The sequence below is a fragment of the Aegilops tauschii genome, chromosome 2, assembly GCF_002575655.3.
Source record: "Aegilops tauschii subsp. strangulata cultivar AL8/78 chromosome 2, Aet v6.0, whole genome shotgun sequence".
Taxonomy (NCBI): domain Eukaryota; kingdom Viridiplantae; phylum Streptophyta; class Magnoliopsida; order Poales; family Poaceae; genus Aegilops; species Aegilops tauschii.
This window is the reverse complement of record NC_053036.3, coordinates 125,834,797-125,855,523: the sequence shown is the minus strand read 5'-3', so window position 1 is coordinate 125,855,523 and position 20,727 is coordinate 125,834,797. Positions and strand designations below refer to the sequence as shown.

Below are 20,727 nucleotides of genomic sequence, written 5' to 3'. Positions count from 1 at the left end.
CGTTTAGTGAAATTCTTCATAGCACAGATCAAATTTTAAATTCAGTTCCCTCACCTTTTATTCCAACCAGGAGCCTGGGGATTTATCTTTCCTATGGAGAGCTCAGAAGTCGGAGGCGAGTTGTCCTTCTCACTGTTGCCGCTTGAGCCACGTTGCAGATTCGCCCATCTCCGCTTGTCGCCGCCGGTGCAGACGCCACGCAGATCCGCCCATCGCCGCTCACACCCGTGCCCTCCAGCAACGGCACCACCACCGTTCGCCTGTTACCGTCCGCCGGCAAACTCCGGCAGCAGACTCTCTCCTACCTCCTCACTCAGCGTGGATCTATGGCAGAGAAAGCAAATAAACCTCAGTCCCCTGTGCTCCACTCTACAGATCACACGCAAATTGGGGGAAAATCACTCTCATACCTACGGATTGGATGCATGAGGAACTCCATTAAGCGTCGGTCGCCCGTTCTCCCACTTCCTCCCTCTCTACCTCGTCACCTAAAATGGCTGCCGCATTGGGGAAGAAGAGTCTGGATCTGCAGTCGTTTCAAGGCTGTCGCTCTCTTTTTTTAGGATGGTTGTCGATCTTGACGGAAAGCATCTTATCCGAGCCACGGAACAGAGGTACAACAACGAACCTGGGCCACGGCTCAGCCCATCATCGGGAGACGGCCGCCAAGCAGCTGGCCCACTCCTAGCACCTGACACATATGTATTTTGGCACAGTGCGCAATTACCAGGGCTTCAAAACCAACCGTATTAGGAATTGGCCCAGATCCCCATGCGCTAGCGAAGGCACAAGATATCGAGCGCATATGTGCTCGTGACCATATACTCTGCGTCCACCCCAAGACCCTTCTCTTCGGTGAGAAGGAGGTTGCTGTGCTTGGCTGCAGGTTTGTCACCGTTCATTTTTGTGGCCATGCAGTTGATTTCAATGTAAAGCTATACAGGCTGATCATACAATGTCCTGATATAGGAACCCTGAGGAGATCCCATGGGCTGCTGCTGGTGCTGAGTACGTTGTTGAGTCCACCGGTGTTTTCACTGACAAGGACAAGGCTGCAGCTCACATTAAGGTACATTCGTTCACAGTTTCCATTTCATGGTACCTGAACCTTTCTTCTTGTTTATATCTGTACTAAATTAGTTTTCTGTGTCACCACTTTCAGGGTGGTGCCAAGAAGGTCATCATTTCTGCTCCCAGCAAGGATGCTCCCATGTTTGTCTGTGGTGTCGATGAGAAGGAATACAAGTCTGACATCGACATTGTCTCCAACGCTAGCTGCACCACTAACTGCCTTGCTCCTCTTGCTAAGGTGCTTATCATTGCAGTTTTGTGCTGCTCAAACCAACCGCCAATATTGGGAATGGTATGCTGATAATTTGTTTCTTTCAGGTTATCAATGACAGGTTTGGCATCATTGAGGGTTTGATGACCACAGTTCATGCCATGACTGGTAATGCATTACACTGGGTTTTTTCTTCAACATTTTATATTTTATCTTTGACTAGTATGCTTATGTGTGGCTGAAATTTGAATTTACAGCAACCCAGAAGACTGTTGATGGTCCTTCCAGCAAGGACTGGAGAGGTCATTCCAAGCAGCACTGGTGCCGCAAAGGTATATTCAGCTGGCCTTCTATTATACCATCAGTTATCTGATTGAACACTGTATCTTAATATAATAATCTGTTTGATGGATTACCATTTAATTGTAACTGTTTGATTTCCTGCAGGCTGTTGGCAAGGTGCTCCCAGAGCTTAACGGAAAGTTGACTGGAATGGCCTTCCGTGTTCCCACTGTTGATGTTTCTGTTGTTGATCTGACTGTTAGACTTGCGAAGCCAGCAACCTATGATCAGATTAAGACTGCTATCAAGTGAGTAACGCCACCAACCAGGAACAATTTCCTTTGCTACGATGCGCATATGGTTTCTGGTTTTGGTATTTGGGCCACATACCACCTATGAGCAGTATTGATGTGTACTGATCTGATTTTCTGAGGGAAACCTCAAGGGCATTTTGGGTTACGTTGATGAGGACCTTGTTTCCACTGACTTCCAGGGTGACAACAGGTGTTGTTTACCATTGCTTTGACAATAGCCATGTTACTACTCTTTATTAATGGGTGCATTTTGATTGCCTATGTGAGTACTCATCTGACTTGGCTAATGATGCCACTTTACCCATTGTTAGGATTTAATTAATCCTATTAATCCCTACTTTTCCTAAAGGAGGCGATTGCTTCGTGTCCCTTCGGAGACAGCCCTTCGGGGGCTATATATGTGTAACATGTCATCAATGATAACAAGGATTCACTTTTACTTCTCGGTCTTCCGTCTCTCTCGTTTTATTTCAACACGTTATCAGCATGCTCCCGGCAGAGCGATCCAATCGGCTTCACACGAGCAGTAGCGCCCCTCGTCTGGCATCCGCGTAGATCGGCGGCGGCGGTCCCGTCGCTATCCCGGCGAGGCCTCTCCCACGAGCGGCTCTTGCGTCGGCGGTACCCAGCCGTGGCGACGGCCGCTCACGGCGATCTCATCCGTAACTGCCTTCTTCACGGCAAGAGCGGCGCACCACAGAAAAGACGAGAATGCATCCCTCATGCATCCGTGCAAGAAATTGAGTTGAAGAAACCAACTTGGTTGTCTTTTGTGATTATTATCATAGATCTAATCATGTGTCTTCTGTTCATCTTATGCACATATGAATCGTCTGTTCTGGATCGCGAATGAATTCATGGAGATGAGGACATTGAGACACCGATTGCTACCCCATGCAAGAATCGGGAGAATTCTTCAACGGAGATGGCATAAATACCGGCGACGACTTTGGCAGGTATGGGCATGGAATCGATTCCAGCCCCTGATGGTGGAAGCCTTCGGCCGGCGATCACCGCGCATCAGCGGATTTGGACACAGCGCACTCCAGTGGGCTCGGTGGTGTACGACGCCCTCCAGTGCATGGCCGCGTCAACCAAAGTAAGGAACGACGGCGCCATGCCGTGCGCGGACCACGGATTCTCTCAGCCGGCGTCCAGTCTGAGAGCGGCAGCGGCGGCCAACGCAGCCCTCGGCTCGCACCCGTGCAGCGCGACGGTGCCAAGCGGTGTTCCCCGCGCTCCTGACGGCGTCCTCTCTTTTGGCGGCTGATGCGTGGTGGCTCGGACCTGGACCGGCTACCAACGCGGCGCTCCTCCTACCGGTTGCGGGGTGCACACCCGGCGCCGCGGTCCAGCGGCTCCGTCCTGCGCGACGGCGCTGCGCTTGCCACGCGAGCGCGGCGGCGGCATGACCTCGTGGGCTCCCAGCCCGTCAGCGCTTAGCGCGGCCACCTACAGTTTCGACGTGCCAGGCTCGACCTCTGCTTCCCCAATTGCGGGCGGCACTGAGACGCCGCCATGGCGGCCCATGGTGCAGCGATGCCTGCTCAGCCCCTGCTCTTGGTCGCGCATCCACGGATTCCGGCAGTCTTCCGGCACGGCCCGGAAGCCAGCGGCCGGACATGCGCACATGCCCCCATGGACGGCGGCAGCACCCACCGGCGCGCGGGGCCCATGGCCGGAGGACGTAGCATGGCGCGGTGACTGTTGTGGCATCCAACGGACACTCGCTGTACTACAAATTTACATTGAAGGTTGATCTCTCCATATCACATTTACAATATGTAAATGATGATTTCAGATATACTCTGTGAAAATGGGACATGTTCAACATATTTGCTCTCTAGCAATTCCTATAATATGTTCTGCATTGCGATTGAAATTAAGTTTTCTCGCACAACAATATTGATTTGCGATTGAGAATTTTTTCTCGTAAAATAATTGCGGTTGAGATCAATTTTCTCTCGCAAAATATTAATTCACTTTGCTGAATTATCTTGCAATTTGATACAAGATCTCATTTAATTTGAGATCTATACAATTCAAGTTTATCACTTGAGGATCAAGTTTGCAACATCATTACTATTCACTATATTAGTAGTGTTTTTCTGTTGAGTACCATATGTATTCCAGAATCTATCTATGATGTAATATATTTCCATGTTCTACATGTTAAAATTATACATCAACTATTTGCAATTGAGACTTATTTTAGTTTCTTGCAAATACAAATCAATTCAAGAATTGATATGCAAAATTCTTAGTGAGTCTTCAAATTGATGTGTTGGGATCACAAGGTAGTCATATAGATCTACTGCCTTCGCAGATTATCAATGACTACTGTTAAAGTCAACATTTCGTCATATTTGACATTATGATTGCTCAACATTGTGCTCTCCCATGCATTTTATTAAGTTATGACATAGGGTACTAGAAATACGAGTATCTACTGATTTCATCAGATTATACTCTCTAGTGCTGAGAGATGGACCCCGAAATTTATTTTGGGGAGTATCTACAAGGTGTCATGCTTATTTGAAGTTCACACTAATGGTTCAAGATAATTTCTTGAAATATCCATCGATTTTGCTAAGTTAATTACAACATCAACCATGATGGTCTTTAATTTACTGGTTGTAAATTAATTATCTCTGGTTTACCCATAGAGGTAACATATGGCTATAGAGTTTGAGGCATTCGCCCTCAATGGCCACCGCTGCCTTATCTGGGCCATGGACATCATGATTGCTCTTGTGTCTCGTGGGATAATGTGTGCAATCCTATATTCACCCTTAGTCAGGATCACACGGCTAACAGAAAAATGGTGTCTTATATATCATAAGGCATTAGATTCAGATCTCAACATCTGGTTATTCTGTATCAGCAATTCCTGGGATACAATGAACCTCAAGGGAAAAGGTTTGAATCTTACTTCAACCTTCAATCCGACATCACCAGCTGTGACGGACCCTATGGGTACAGAGAATGTGATGGTTGAATATGCCTCAACCAACATGTTTGGAGACTATGAATAGTCTTTCAATCTCATGAGTGGTCAATATAATTAATGTCCATTTACGATGTTGTAACAACAACATAAGTATTGTTGTCATCATATATTGTATATCACAATATATTGTATCAGCACTTTGGTACAAATACATCTGTATGTATTCTATATATCCGACAGTGATTTTCATATCGAGAATCTTCATATCTATATATAGATTTCTACGGGAGTCAATCCGATGAAAAATGATATGTGCCTTGTGGACATATGCACCACAAACTCTATACTCAGGGAAGTCCAATGTTTCCACTCTCATTGAGAGAAAGGAGATATTTTAAAATCGCTAGACGCGATGAGGTATTTGTTGGCTCAACTCGAGTCGTATTTACTATCCCTGTGGGTACTCGAGTAATGTCGAGATGCTTTATTGCTTCCCAGGTTTTACTCATACCCTACTAAACTATGGAGGTATCCGTCAAAATAGTTTTGATAGCGAAACTTATGATGACAACAAAGAGAAATAACTTCTCTTTACCATATGCAACGGATATGGCAAGCACATTCTCTGTGTGTCATCTGGATTGTACTACACATACAACACAACCCGTAGCACATGTTGCATACGAGATAGTTTTCTAGAGTGTCTTGTACATGACACACTTGGCATACTCGCCTTGGTCATCGAGGCACTGGGTTGAAACCGAAACTATCAGCGATTCCAATAGTTTATGATTATTATGATGCTAAATTCTAACAACATTTGGATTTTATGTGCACTACAAGTGACATAGAGAAGCTAATTTTAAGGCTCGCACACCTTAAAGTCTACGCTGAACCACTCAGACTCCTTGAATGCATCAAGTTGAGGTAAGTGGCTCTTCCCATCCATTGACTAGACTATTCAGGTATTCCATGGTTCTAAAAGACATATCTACATGATGGTCAAGTGTGTGCTTTATTCACACGAAACCATTGGCTCATTATCCTGACATCGATTTCAAGCAAATCGAATGGATAATATTGCAGAATTCTCCTCATGCCTTCTCTATGGCGCTCGGATTGAAGTTTAGCAATTTATCCTAATGTCTAGACTCAAAATGGCTTGGTAGAATCCTTTATCCAAAGAGTTAAGCTCATTGCATTATCTTTACTTTGGAATTGCAACTTACCAACTTTATGTTGGAGTCATGCAGTTTTACACGTTCATGACCAAACTGCATACTATTATTCCCCTCTATATGTTTGATACGTGGAAATCTACCAAGTATTTCCCATCTGCGGTAATTCGGTTGTATACCGATATCACCACCCGACATACATCATTGGCCCCTCAACATATAGTTGGGATCTATGTGAGGAATAACTGTATTTCCGTCAATACCTCAAGCCCCTCGCTTGGGGAGTTATTCAAGGCCAGTATGCTGATTCATGAGGAATATTTCCAGGCATTAGGGGGAGATTTCAAGTACCATAAAGAATGCCAGGAAATTAGTGGAATGTTCAACACATTTCTGCCTCAAATCCACGTACTCAAAGAGCTGAACCATGCGTTCAGAAGGTTTGCAACACATTGCATAACCTGCCAGATTCATTTACTGACTATAAAGGTGTCACACAATCCTACAAATCCTGCATAAGTATGCCTGAAAGAGTGGAGGTACCAACAAAGATCCACTCCACTCCCCATTCAAAGCAACAGGGGGAGATGTATGGCAAAAGTACATCAGGATTCAGCTTCTCGCAAGCAAGGATATCAAGACCTGTGAATCAGTAAATGCAAGTCAACTTCACGTTGACAGACACCTAATGGGTAGTATACACCCAGTGGATGGGAAACCTCCACCAACCCAGGTCATAGTGCACACAATGGCCGGGACATCGGAATACCCGACTCAATCGCATTGGGAAATCGCGAGCAGTCACCATGGGTAACGATATTTCCATCAACTCTATATTGATATATAGATTCTGGAGAATCAAATAATCGAAAGTCTACAATTGTCGACATACATTTCTCAACTAGATTGCAAAACCTTTCACATGATTCAGGTCCAAAGACCATGGCCATGGCAAAGTGTGAACAACACTCGGACTGAACTCAAGCAAAGAGTATAATCTAGATAGAAATGATCTTGCTCAATAATGGGAAGGTATTCATAAGAAATACCTACACCAGTTTTCTTCTAGAAACAGAATTGAGAACAACGAGGTGGTGAAACAAAGAGCAAGTATTGTAGCACAAGGGTTCACGCAGATACCCAACTATTCTCCAGAGGTGGAATCTCTTTCTGATAACTTATACCATTGGCAGTATGAAATCATCTATCTCTGCAGTTGATAGATGTAGTGATCACATATCCATGTGGATCACTAGATTCAGACATACATGATTGATTTCTGATGGAATCTCAATTCTGAGTCGAAATACAAAATGCAACATACATTGTGTAAAATCGGTAAGCCACCATACGGCTTATTGTTGTCGGTACATATGGTACAACCGATGTAGTGAGATCCTTATGCACAAGGATTACTCCTACAATGATGATTATCCATATGTTGTGTGTATGCAATGACGACACATGTAATCATCTAAGTGACGGACTTTAAAATGAAGGATTTGGGTAAATCAAAATACCGCTCGTTACTACAACTTGAGCACCTTCATTCGTACATTATGGTATACTATGTTGTCTATATCCAAAATATATTGGAGAAATTCATTGTGGACAAATCTTATCTATCCATAACTCTCATGGTAGTTCATTCTCTAGACGTAGAGAAAGATCTATTAGACCAAGAGATGATGGAAATGAGATATTGGGACTTAACGTTCCATAATGCCATTGGATCCACCAAACACAATTGGTTGGTACTCAAGAATATCTTTCGATATCTCCAAGACATGAAACATCTTGTCCTAGTTTTTCAGTTTCGGAGAAATCTGAACACCAATATCATTGGATACATCGATTAGATCCCCACTATGTCAGATCGTAGACAAGTCTAGTGTTCCTACTAGGTGTGGTAGCCCTCTCATGAAGAGTCTTCAAATCAGACCTCATGGCTACATTCACCAACCATTATCTCAATGATAATGTTTCTTGTGTTGCCCGGATGCAAACAGGTTACATAATAAGCAATATCACTATATTGCATATCTTGCAAGTCAAATCATGCGACTGATTTGTTCAGCGGGTCTCTACCAACTTCTACGTTTTGGTATGTGACGGCTTCGAATTTTGCAAGAATCAGGGGGAGTATCTTCCTGAATTGTTCCTGTTCAATGCATCATATTATACTCTTTTTCCCTTCATGAGTTTACTTTACAGGTTCTCATAAAGGTTTTTTATGAGATAATATCAACATGAGATCATATGTCATACTTTCAATTTTCCCCAACGGGGTTTTTCAGGAAAGTATATACAACATATTTATTGTCCTCTAAACTCTATGGGTTTTCTCGTATTGAGTTAAAAGAGACAATAACCATTATATGTTGCATCATTTTCTTCTTATTTTTCCCACTGGGTTTGAAGGAGTTTTAGCGACATATAGAACACATATCTCCTCATATTTTTCCCACAGGATTTTTGGAGGAGCTTCTCAAGATGACGATACTTACACTAACAAGTATGGATTAGGGGGAGTGTTAAGATTTAATTAATCCTATTAATCCCTACTTTTCCTAAAGGAGGCGGTTGCTTCGTGTCCCTTCGGAGACAGCCCTTCGAGGGCTATATATGTGTAACATGTCATCAATGATAATAAGGATTCACTTTTACTTCTCGGTCTCCCGTCTCTCTCGTTTTATTTCAACACCCATAACAGGTCCAGCATCTTCGATGCCAAGGCCGGGATTGCTCTGAACGACAACTTTGTCAAGCTTGTCTCCTGGTACGACAACGAGTGGGGATACACGTCAGTGGCACTTTCTATGGCTCTTGCAGTTAAGATTATACTTCTATGTAGAAATCAACTTGCTGAATCCTCAAATTTCCATGGCCACAGGTTAGCAGGAACTGACTGAAGACTGGTGACTACAAGCACCAGCTAGCCACACGTACACAGGGAGAGCTGGGGAACACGGCACAGGGGCATGCTTGTAATTCAAACCAAAAAACAGCTCCGGCGTCCAGGCATCTAAGGGAGAAAAGTAGGCGAGTACACACAAGTAGCTCCGATGAAGACGGCAGACAGAAGAGAATAGCAACAGGAATCCAACCACATTGTCTCATTTCATACGAAGCAAATAACACTCAGTAGTAATACTACGAATCAACTCGATCTAAGGTCCAAAAACCTCACAGGGCAGATATGTTATGCTTGCTTTAGCTACGACACCATCACGGCAACAGAAAACTGTAGATATATTGTGCGCCCACCGCCATCACCTGCCTCAGGAAGATTTCTGCAGTAAAACAGGTTTACCAAAGTTAGGGCTGAGTCTTCTTAATCAAAAGGTCCAAGACAGAACTAGACGTGGATTGGGTAGATGAAATGGAGACCAGGATTGGACGTCGTAACATACTCCCTCTGTCCGGAAAAGCTTGTCCCAAGCTTGTTCTTCAAATGGATGTATCTACCACTAATTTGGTGCTAGATACATCGATTTGAGGGACAAGCTTTTTCAGAGGGAGGGAGTAGCATCTAGACCAGCTGAGCACAAGCCAGTACCGGTGAGACAGAAATAGCCACAAACAGTAATGGTGTGGTATGACTTCCAGAAGAATGGACAGCCAGTACCGTCACAGCTAGGCTAGGAAATTAAACGGGCAGAAGAAACTTACAGATTTTGTTGAAGGCAACAATGTCACAGCTCTGGATGTACTCGTTGGCTGGTTCAACGCAGAGATGGTCTTCAATAAGAGTGTCGACAGAGACGAGGTCATCAATGATGGTCATCATAATCTGGAGCTTCTTGATGCCATATCCAACGGGCATGAGCTTGGCTGCAAGGGACGGCAAACCCACAACATTACAAAACAAGTAAATTGTGCAGACAGAAAAATAAAATGTACCACCGTCAGCAGAAAAACATTCAAGAGTAGTGACATACAAGCACCCCACAGAAGGCCCTCCATCTTGATGCTTCGGACAGCTTCCTCCAGCTTGACCATGTCGGTCTCATCGTCCCATGGCTTAACATCAAGCAAAACTGATGACTTGCCAGCTGACAACAACAAAAGTACCAAATTAGTACAAAAATTGAGTTTTGAAGTTTAACAGCACAAACAGTAGCTTAAAACAATGTTTATAAATAAAGTGCCACATAGAGACATAGATGAAACAATGAAGTGCAGTGTAAAATAACATGCATTCTTCACTAATACTCAGTCATGAATTTTGAGGGTACAAAATAATTGCTTCAGCCATACAATATTAGAACATATTAAATGACATGCTTCGCAATATAGTTCAATGCAAAGCTATAAATGAGACAATAAAATACAGAGAATGTAGGATAACATACATTCTTTCTTCTTGGTAGAAGCCTTTGCTTTGGCAGCGCGCTCTTCAGCTGCCTTTTTCTCCTCCTCGGTTTCCTCTCCAAAAAGGTCAACATCGCTGTCATCGTCATCATCAGCTGCAGGAGCCTGCAAAGTAGAGGATACATGATGTTATACTGTGATACTGGAAAATTTAAACCACACAAATACCCAACAACAACCAGCCACAAGAACCAGTTCGGCAGTTGGCACACTTATGCAAAAGAAATCATTAGATTAGTCCAGAGCAGAAGGGTTATGACTGCAACCTCAGCAACATCAGTAGTTGAGGTTTCAGGGACAACTGATGACAGAACCTTCACACCTTGACCAGGGGCAGTAACTCCACTGAACATGAATAGTTTGTTTACATAAATTAGCATCACTTGTGTGACAACAGGAAATGTAAGGCTGTTCTGAATTGAAATTAGATTTGAGTGCATACCTCAGCTTCAGGAGTGCATCAATGTGATTGTACCACCTTGCAACATTGGTGCAAGTTGATGGTGGAGCAACTGAGAACTCTGAATACACAGCCAAGTCATCCTTGGAAGCTTGGTATCTACAGAATAAATTTAAAAGGGTAAGACTGATGGCACAAATACAACCATTTACAGTAAACAAGCATGGCATGAAAGTATGAAACACATACCCAGAGATGTAACTGCGAGACAGAAGGTAGCCATCAAGCTTTTTAAGGCCTGCCTCAGCATTAACATTGAAGGTAGCCGCCATCTCAGCCTCAAAAGGATGGAACAGATGTTCTACTGGTAAAGAAGAGAACGATGTAAGAACAGTGGATTTTGGCACACAAACTGTGGAATTTAACTACAAAACCACAAGCCAGCTTACAAGCAAACAAGCTACTGATCCTAATCCTATCTATGTAACAGGACCCCCCCATAACTCAGGAAGCAAACAAGCTACTGATTTCAAACAACGAAAAAAGGATTTGGAGAGAACTATCTAATCAAATCGACACGGCAGAACAGCTGCATAATTAGGCAGAAGAGAAACAACTAAGAACAAACCACTGAGATATCATACTGACAAAACAACATGCATCAACACTAGACATCTGTGTTTGAAAACACAAAAAGCATAAATTTGGATGGCAAGCAATTGACATGGTACACACAGCAGGTGCGCGGATAGATAACTGATTGACACAACATGATTATGTTCAAGATAAATCACGCGCAGGGATGTGGCGCATTCAAAACAACTAGGTAGATAGGGGTAACAACCATGTAAACTGACAAGCAACACAGGCCAAATCCATTCAGTTGGCATTTGATAGGAGCACGTTCGCTGATTTACTACCAACTTCACCTTCACTGAGGCAAAAAAAAGGCAAGAATTTATTCTATTTCTCATCTTCCATTACAGATACTACGGATGTCCACAAAACAAATACGATCAAGATGCTCTTTGCCGCAAATTATTCTTCCTGCTGCGAAGTATGTGACACGAGCAGAACACACAACGCATCGGATCTAAACCCCTAAACAGCATCAATAACCAACAAAACATCCGTAGCCAATAACCGAGATCTGCTGAAACACACGCTATCTAAGCAAATAGCTACAGCCCCTCCAGATCGAAGACCAAAACATCACACATCCACAAGATACTTAAAGAGCGAAACTAAAATCACGCGATTCACCGCGAAGAGATCGAAGATGTAGCCTAGAACTGAAGATGGAGAACAGCTAAGAGCTGATCTACGCAACGGGGAGAAGCGGAGGGATCGGTGAGGATGGGGTGGTTACCTCGAGGGAGCGAGTCGAGGTGTGGCCGCGGGGAGGCGAGGAGGAGGAGGAGGACGGCGCAGGAGGGGGGCGGATTCGAGAGGGTTTGGGGCCTTAAAACGGGGGGATGGGTGGTGGCGTGCCTGCGGTTTGATCTGCATCTCACGGTCGCCGTTTGCTTCGGGGCAGTTTTGCCCTAGATCTGCGTCTGGCGTGTGGGCCTGCTAGGCTGTCTTGGTGCGAACCCGACCTGGCCGGCCCATATATGCGCGCCCGAGATCAGGCCCAGTTGACGCATGATTAGTTAATATAGAGGTTCCCCTAAAAAAAAGTTAATATAGAGGTTAGGGGAGCTTCTCCATTCAAAACTGGGCAAGTACCCTCTCGATAGGGTTTCTCTCCTCCGGCGACTATGTTGTCGTTGAGTTTTATCTCCCCTGCCGCCGGCGTGTCCTTGCGGGTTTTGGCTAGGGCTGATCTCGGGGCAATCTTTGGATCGCTGCCCGGCCTTGGCCAATTCCTCAAGGGTAGACAGCGGTGTTAGGGTTCCTCAAACAACACCCGGCGATTCATTCTTCAGGATAGGGACGAGAAGGTTGATGGTGAGGCGTCTTCTTTGGCGGCTATTGCGCTTAATGGAGGTTGCTACTAGATTTTGTGGATGGTCCCTTGGTCGCGGGTGTCGGGGTTAAATCTGGCAGATCTCGGGTAGGGGTCCTGAGCTGGTGATCTTAGTTAGATGATAGCAGGATGAACAAGGGAGACGACGTTTACCCAGGTTCGGGCCCTCACGAAAAGGTAAAACCCTACATCATGCTTTTGTTTTATTGATTATGTTGGAGTACAAAATACAAGATGATCTACTTCAAGATCGTATGTGAATGTCTAATCCTCTACCCTACGAGCTAGAATCCTTCGGCTTATATAGGGACCGGGGTATCTAGGGTTTACATAAGGTCGGTTACATCTAGGGATTACATTCCGGAGATTTAAATATGTCTAGGAGTATGTGCCGAGTCTTTGGAGGATTCCATCTTGAGTACACCTTGGAACGGCAGTCTTAACCCACTTGTTGACGAACCAGGGGTCCTTTGCCCAGCCCACTATGATAGAGGCAATGGTGTCCCGTCTTTCGATGAGATGGTGGCCATCGTTTTCAGAGAAGTAGACTTGGACGATCCGACTACGAACGTGAGAGGACGTCACGCCTTAGCAATCGCTAAACCAACTCCGAGAGGTTATCGACCACGCCGGAGCACGATCAACTTGACCACGAAGTTCTATTTCCTGCACGCAAATGAAAAACAAGTAAGAAATTGAAATTGCAATCTGGATATTGCGAATATAAGAGGAAAAGCTTTATTTATAAAAGTGGGGTTTTGTGATGTCTTAGTCTGGTCGTTGAACACAAATGAAGGATGCGAGTTGTAGCTATCGCGAACTTTAATCTAAAAAAAACCCAAGTCTAAAACGACGCCCTAAGGGTTGTACTGTTAGAGAGACAAAGGGGAATTTCGTCCACCCTTGGCAAGGTGGGACTAAATTCTGTCCTAAGTGGTTTTCCCTATTAATACGGACTCTAAAACCAGCCTATTAGGTGTATTTCGAAATTACATGGGCCTGACCCAAAACTAAGGTGGCACAACACCTATGTTAAGCTTATGGACGAAATTTATGGAACGTCATCTTGTATATTTCGTCCATGTCCTTGTACTTCATCATGGTCGCTCCAAACTGCTGAAAACTCCACCAAAAACTATGTTCATGCTCCCCTTGCGCGCGCCATCTTCTCCATGCTTGATCATGCTCCAATGTTCATCGTTCTTGTCCAAACTGCTGAAAAATCCACCAGAAACTCTGTTCTTGCTCCCCTTGCGCGCGCCATCTTCTCCATTCTTGATCATGCTCCAATGTTCATCATTCTTGTCCATGCTTGGCCCTGCATTTATAAGCAAAACAAATGTATCCAATTTAGGCAGCATCATATTCTCATGAGCATTAGAATCATTCCCAAGAAACGAAAGTACCTGGTAATTTAATTGGCGTGCGCGAGCTCTGGTAATTGGTCTAGTATATGTAGCAGTAGGGGTTATGGGTGTAGCTTTGTTAGTGATGTCCTCGTCACACTATGATGGGGCCGACGTCGCCCCCGAATAGGTCTTCAAGCCGAGGACATCAAAACTCCTCAGAGTGGCTTCGTCTTGGGTCTTCAGGTTTATAGGCGAGTTCGACAAACTTAATGCTCCATCTTGATTCCATGTCCGAGGACTCCCTTGGACCCAGAGTCTCTTGTAAACTTAATTGATTCCTCCTCTTCGGCATCTTCCTCTACCGGAACCATGCTTTTTTCTTTCAATTCTGAGGAGTTATGATGTAGGGTGGAACCCTAGGGGCGATCTTTCACGATTTGGAGAGGATCCCGCGAAGAACACGAGGGAAATCACGAAAGGAACACTCAAGAACAAGTCCAATCACACATCCACTAAACAATCAAACACACAAGATCCACAAGGTACATGAACAACAAAGGGAAAGATACATGGTAGAGTTCATCCCAAATCCAAAGGAGATGGGGTCTTGGTGATCTATCCACTAGGGATCTTCTCCAATGGAGGCCTTGAACTCCAATGGAGTGTCTCTCTTCCTCTCTCGAGAGGAGTCCCACAAGGGGAGGTACATGAGCTAAGCTCCAATGTGTAGTCTAATCTAAGCTAACCCTAGAAAGGAGGTGAAGGAGGCCTGTTTATAGTCTAAGCCACGAAGGGGTAAGTGGGAGAGAGATACAAGGCCAAAGGCCTAGCTGCGCACAGGCAGTGTCGGACGTCCGATTGGTGTTGAACGTCCAGTCGCTCGCGGGGGTTCGGACGTCCGGAGGGCGTCGGACTTCCGACAATTCTTCTCTGGACAGGTGACACCGGATATCCAGTGGGCGTCGGACGTCCGGTGAGTGGGACTTGTCGGACGTCCGGTGGGCGTCGGTCGTCCGGCCACCGTAGCACGTGTCAGTTGTAGTTCTTCTGGCCGCCTGGGAGGTGTGTGGCCAGACGTCGAGTGTTCGTCGGACGTCCGATGGTTGTAGCTTTGCTGCAGCTCCGTCTTCTTTCGTCTTCGCTTCCACGCTTCCCTCGCGGATGGTGTAGGTGTTCCTTGGCGCTTGCACTCCTCCTCGTCATCCGTGAAGCTCCAGCAATACCTATGAATGCACACGAGAGGAATGTCAAGTAGTATACCATCCTCGAAGGGGTCAAGTGAACACGTGTAAAGGAGATGATTCACCTTTATGTATGTGAAGTAGATGTCGCACGTGTCACTTGCCAAATGGGCTCTTGACGTGGTGATGTCCGTAGGATGCTTCGCATCATCTCCCCCCTTGGGAAAGATCCGACCTCGGGTCAAAAGCCAAATCACCATGGGAAAGAGATGGCTTCACCGTGTAGAAATGGACGCTCACCAAGTATTCGTCATCTTGATGCTCGAAAAGGGTACTCTCCAGTGTCGCATCGTCTTCTGATTCCTTCAAAAGGATTAAGGACAACAAACACTTGGAAAAACAAACATGGTTAGCGTTAGTGCAAAACCAAGCATTCAAGAGGTGATTCACCCAACAAGTGTCGTCATCAAGCATAGCATATGGTGTGACAAAGGATTGTGACATGGCATGTAATTGCATAAATTGAGCACAATCAAAGACATCATGAAAACAAGCATGCAAGTGTGAGGTAGAGATGCTAATGTGTGTGTCAAATGGACAAGCATCTACTTCAAGGTCATAGCAAACATTCATGAAGCACTCAATGAAAGGTCCATGGTAGGCATAGGAAGCATTCACCACGCTAAATAAAATGAAGTGTCTAAGCACATGGGTCAAGTGCAAGACAATCCAAGCATAACGTGCATAGGGTGTAGTGAAAATAGTATGGCACTCAACACAATAGAAAGACCAATTGTTCATCACGTGTGAGGCAATCAAGGCAAGCATGCAGCAATCAATGGGACATGGCATATGTGAAGAAATGACATTTGTTGCAACCAAAAATATGAGAGTAGCAAGTAATCCAAGATTTGGATGCAACACACAAGGCATATATATTGTGATGCATGGAAATGTGGCAATGATAAGTCAAAGCAAGATCTCTAGCATGTGTGCAATATGTCAAGGTGCAAGCAACACATGAAGTAGGATCCACAATATTCATGCTCATGGTTTGGGGGTTCTCAAAAGAGAAGGATATCACCTTGAAAGCATGTCCTCGTGTGTCCTTCACAATGCCGAAGCGCAAGCAATTGCGGTGTAGAAGCGAGTCGTGGTAGAATGTATGAGGCTCGCTCTCAAGAGCTCGGATTGTCAACTCACGTGAAGTGGAAGTCGACACAGAGTCCAAGTATCCTACACATGCACACAACAAAACAAAGAACGTATGCGCATGGTAGATAAACACATCATCCATCATGATGGTTCTCTTCTCTTCCACATGACCATTAGAAGCACAAGTGCATGAATAATATGATGCAACAATGGCGATATTCATGGCACTAGGTATATGGTGCAAAGAAGTAAGACAAGCATGCTTCACAAGAAATATGTCAAAATCTCCAAACATATGGGAGAAAGCTATGGGGGCAATCTCATTAGCAAGGCTAAATGCATCGTTGCACTCAATAGATGGCAAATCATCTAGCATGAGAGATGCAACATATGGAGACATATGACAACATGTAATAGCAATCATGCGCAAAGCATGGCAATAGGTGATATCAACCGCATGAAATGAGCAAGTATGAATCATGGGTGATGCAACATAAGCAAGCAAATCAATCATGTCGTGCAAGCCAGTAGTGCGAAGATGCAACATACTAGAAGAAATCGTGGCATTCATGTCATGTGAGCAAATAATAGGCATAGGCAATGCATATGACATATCACAAGCACGATTACAAAGCAAGATCAATGTATCATCATAGGAATGGATCACAAAGGAAACATGGCGAGAACAAGCAATACATCCGCCAAGCTTGCAAATGCACATGCAAGTAGTAGAATCAATCATCATGTGTAATGCAAAGCATGGGTCATAAATGCATGGTAAAAGCATAGGAATGAGCATATCATGCAAAGTGAACATGGCAAGATGGGCATAGAATATGTAATGGACGATAACCCATAACCATGTGAGGGCCATGTAAAAGAAATGCGTGAAGTCTTTGCGCGATGGGAACGGTGTGAAAGCCAATCCATGGGATCCCAAGTCATCATTGCTCTCTAGAGCTCGTTTTGTCAACTCATGGGATTGTGAGGTTGACAAGTATTCATGGGTACCTACACAAGAGAGACACAAACGAAAGAAATTGTGTGTGTGGTAAGTGTACACATCATCCATCATGATGTGTATGTGCACGTGTGAGTTAGCACAAGATAAGCATCGCTCAAAGAAATTTGATGCATGGTATAAGAACATGTCATCCATTATGAAAGAATAGTTATTGTGTATAACATGATGGGGACACAAATTGAGAATGCAATTATATGGCACATCAATAGCATTGTTATTCATGGGGAGCATATTGTGCACATAATCATGGGAATCATGCAATGGATGGGAGTGATCAAAATATCCTAATATGGATGAGGAAACTATGGGGGTCTCCTCATGAGAAATATCGTAAACGTCATATGGAGAATATGAACAACATCCAAAACAATGCATATCCGAAGCTAGGTGGTCATGGCATGGCATATGATTGAAATGATGCAAAGGGAGCATATCAATATCATCACAAGAGAAACAAATGCCAATAACCATGGGCTTGTCATCTATGCCATAAGTGCAAATTGGATTTATTTTAATGGCATATGCATAGTCACTACGAAGAGATTGTAAATTGGAAATATTGTTGATCTCATGCATAGCATATGACAAGTCAGGCGGATTGTCAAACATGATGTGACCTAAAGAATCGTTACAAGAAATCCTATGTAACATGGCATCACAACTAATAGACTCCACATGGCAATCATAAAACTCATCATAAATGGGTAAATCATTGCATGGGGAAAGTCACACTAGCATGAAGCATGGTAATAGGTGGATCAACATCATGCAAGCAATCAATGTCAAGATAGTCCACTAGTGGGACAAGAGCATCACCTTCACCTATGTTACCTTTGTCATTCCACTCATGTGGTGTAGGTGAGGTGGCAAAGACCAAATGGTGGTCATCATCATCAACTTGATGGAACCATGTGGGGGGTGCATCATATTCCACCATGGCCATCGTCTTGTCCATACACTACAAAAAAAATACACTTCCGTGATGATACGTGTTTGTCACAGTAGGTCGCATTTTTTGTCATGCATGTACATCCATGACAATTTTATGCAAGAATCAAGATAGTCATACCTGTGCTGTCGTAGAAGTGTTCCATGACATTACCAAAATTATCATCACGGAAGTGTCCACTTCCATGATGATAAATCGCGCGTCACAGAAGTGCTTTCGTCAAGGGTGACCGACACGTGGCATCCACCGTAACGGAACGCCGTTAAGCTATCGGGTCCAGTTTTGGATCCGATAACCCGTTAACAGCCCGAACAATGGGGATTTTCCACGTGTAAAATCATCATTGGCTGGAGGAAACACGTGTCAGCTCACCGTTGGGACAGATGTCATCCACTCATTGGACACAAAGCGCCTATGATACGTCGACACGTGGCACGGCCCAACAGAGGCCCATTCATGTGAAAAGGCCGGCCCGTTTGACTTGGTCAAAAGGTGGCGGGCCGGCCCACGGCAAGCATGTTAACGGCCTGTTCGCATATAGCCCATTTACAACCCGCTAACCCAGGGCCTGTTTACGGCCTAACCGAATTAGGCCCAGTAGCGTCATCTGGGCCGTCCAATATAATTCCAGCCCGTTTTAACTTCCGGCCCATGTATGGCCCATGACGTCTTTCGGCCCATATGAGGCCCTTATTACTCTCGGCCCATTAACGGCCCGTGGTAAAACTGGCCCGTAATGAACAGTGTATCACTTTATACCCATTAACGGCCCGTGGTGAAACTGGCCCATAATGAACAGTGTATCACTTTATACCCATTAACGGCCCATTATTCAGTTGGGCCGTTTCCAGCCCATGTTATCTTTCGGCCTTCTTGGGGCCCATTTATTCTTGGGCTCATTTCCACATTCGTTTACTTACGGCCCGTTACTTTCATTTTCTGCTTGTGGGCCAAATTCAGCCCGTGGTTACAGTCGGCCCGTTAATACGTTGGGCCGTTTTGATAGCGTCATCAAAATATGGTCGATTAACGATGGCCCGTTATGGTCGGCCCATGAACGGACGATTTCAACTCTAGCCCATTTACGGCCATAATGTGGTATGTTATTGGCCCATGTTTGGCCAACCGATCATAAGCCCGTAGAAGGCCCATTGATGATACAGCCCATAGAAGGCCCATTGTGTCTACGGCCCATATAAGGCCCATTCTTTCTACGCCACGTAGAAGGCCCATTGTTTCTACGGCCCTTAGAAGGCCCATTGTTTCTACGGCCCTTAGAAGGCCCATTGTTTCTACGGCCCGTAGGAGGCCCATGTAAACTACAGCCGGTGGGCATCAAAGTTCGCCACCAGTGCAAATATAGGGAACACCCTACACTATAACAAAATGGCTTGCTGTTTTCTTCAGCCGGTGGCTGCACGTTAAGAACAAATTTTGTATCGCACCAAAACAAATTACAACTATAAAACAAAAGGAAGGTTGGCATAAAAGTTAACAGTCTAGCGGATAAATGCACCACCAGAAGTTCAGAAGCTCAGTTCATTTGACCTGGCTGTTACGTTTTCATGTTGTATTGTCCGATGGAGCACCATAACCTTCGCCTTCAGTTCTCCTAGGCTCCTGAACAACATAGCAAATGTCTGATAGTCTGGTTTCAAAACCATGCATATCTTGACAACATCGAACAATGTCTCTCCTTGTTTCACAAAGGGTCTCTGTTAGGGAATCGACTTGTGTCTGGAGCGCAGATACAACATTGTTTTGAGCTTGCATATCTTGATCATGAGGCAGTTTGGACGAGATTGCCTTAACAACCAACCCAGTATTACGCAGGAACGTGCTTTTGGCACTGTTAGTGGACATGTACTGACCCACTGCAGCAAGAACTGACCCACTCCATCATTTTTTCCATAGCTCGCTGAAAAGTTGTGGTTTTACATTAGTAGTACCAGAACAGAAGATATTAAGGAGGCAGTAAAACCAAACAAAATAGCTTTGGTCTATATACAGAACTTATTCTGGTGAACCCATGTAAAATAGTAGTTGTATTTTATTGCAAAGTACATAATAAAACCAGGTTCCAAACATATGACCATGTACCATCGCTAACGTATTGTCTATTTCTTCACATTGTATTGAGGGCTAAGGATAAAGAGACGAAGTTTATAATACGGTAAGCATATTATGAAATTATTCATATCACAAAACAACTAAGAACAGACAAACGGGCAATTGTAACGTTGTGTGGGCAAGTCCAGCACGGAACTAGATTACAGGTCAAGATCAAAGGAACATCACTCCTCTCTTTTAAACCTTGTAA

General features: G+C 44.4%; 3 protein-coding genes and 1 pseudogene across 6 annotated transcripts; 2 read left to right on the top strand and 2 right to left on the bottom strand.

The window, feature by feature from the left end:
* Nucleotides 1–564: 564 nt before the first annotated feature.
* LOC141020608 (glyceraldehyde-3-phosphate dehydrogenase, cytosolic-like) lies at nt 565–1,135 on the top strand. The gene is made up of 3 exons (XM_073506928.1): nt 565–614; nt 731–886; nt 970–1,135. The coding sequence occupies exons 1-3, from the start codon at nt 565–567 to the stop codon at nt 1,133–1,135; spliced, it is 372 nt and encodes a 123-aa protein (XP_073363029.1).
* On the top strand, nt 971–1,891 carry LOC109770053 (glyceraldehyde-3-phosphate dehydrogenase 2, cytosolic-like; annotated as a pseudogene).
* Nucleotides 1,892–1,922: 31 nt separating this feature from the next.
* LOC109770054 (uncharacterized) lies at nt 1,923–8,863 on the bottom strand (the record flags this gene model as incomplete). The annotated part of the gene is made up of 2 exons (XM_020328761.3): nt 1,923–2,084; nt 8,718–8,863. Coding segments are annotated over 2 exons (210 nt in total), but the record flags the coding sequence as incomplete, so codon positions are not given.
* A 232-nt stretch (nt 8,864–9,095) lies between these two features.
* LOC109770043 (elongation factor 1-delta 1) lies at nt 9,096–12,300 on the bottom strand. 4 transcript variants are annotated; one of them, XM_020328747.4, is made up of 8 exons: nt 12,150–12,299; nt 11,030–11,144; nt 10,823–10,939; nt 10,647–10,725; nt 10,362–10,485; nt 9,948–10,061; nt 9,679–9,840; nt 9,096–9,299 (listed from the first exon to the last, which is right to left on the bottom strand). In XM_020328747.4, coding segments are annotated over exons 2-8 (681 nt in total). In that variant the 5' UTR covers nt 11,113–11,144; nt 12,150–12,299; the 3' UTR covers nt 9,096–9,297. The 4 variants fall into 4 exon arrangements, with proteins under 4 accessions (XP_020184336.1, XP_020184337.1, XP_073364313.1 ...); XM_020328748.4 differs by having other exon boundaries at nt 11,030–11,141; nt 12,150–12,297; XM_073508212.1 differs by lacking the exon at nt 9,096–9,299 and having other exon boundaries at nt 9,641–9,840; nt 12,150–12,300.
* Nucleotides 12,301–20,727: the final 8,427 nt, after the last annotated feature.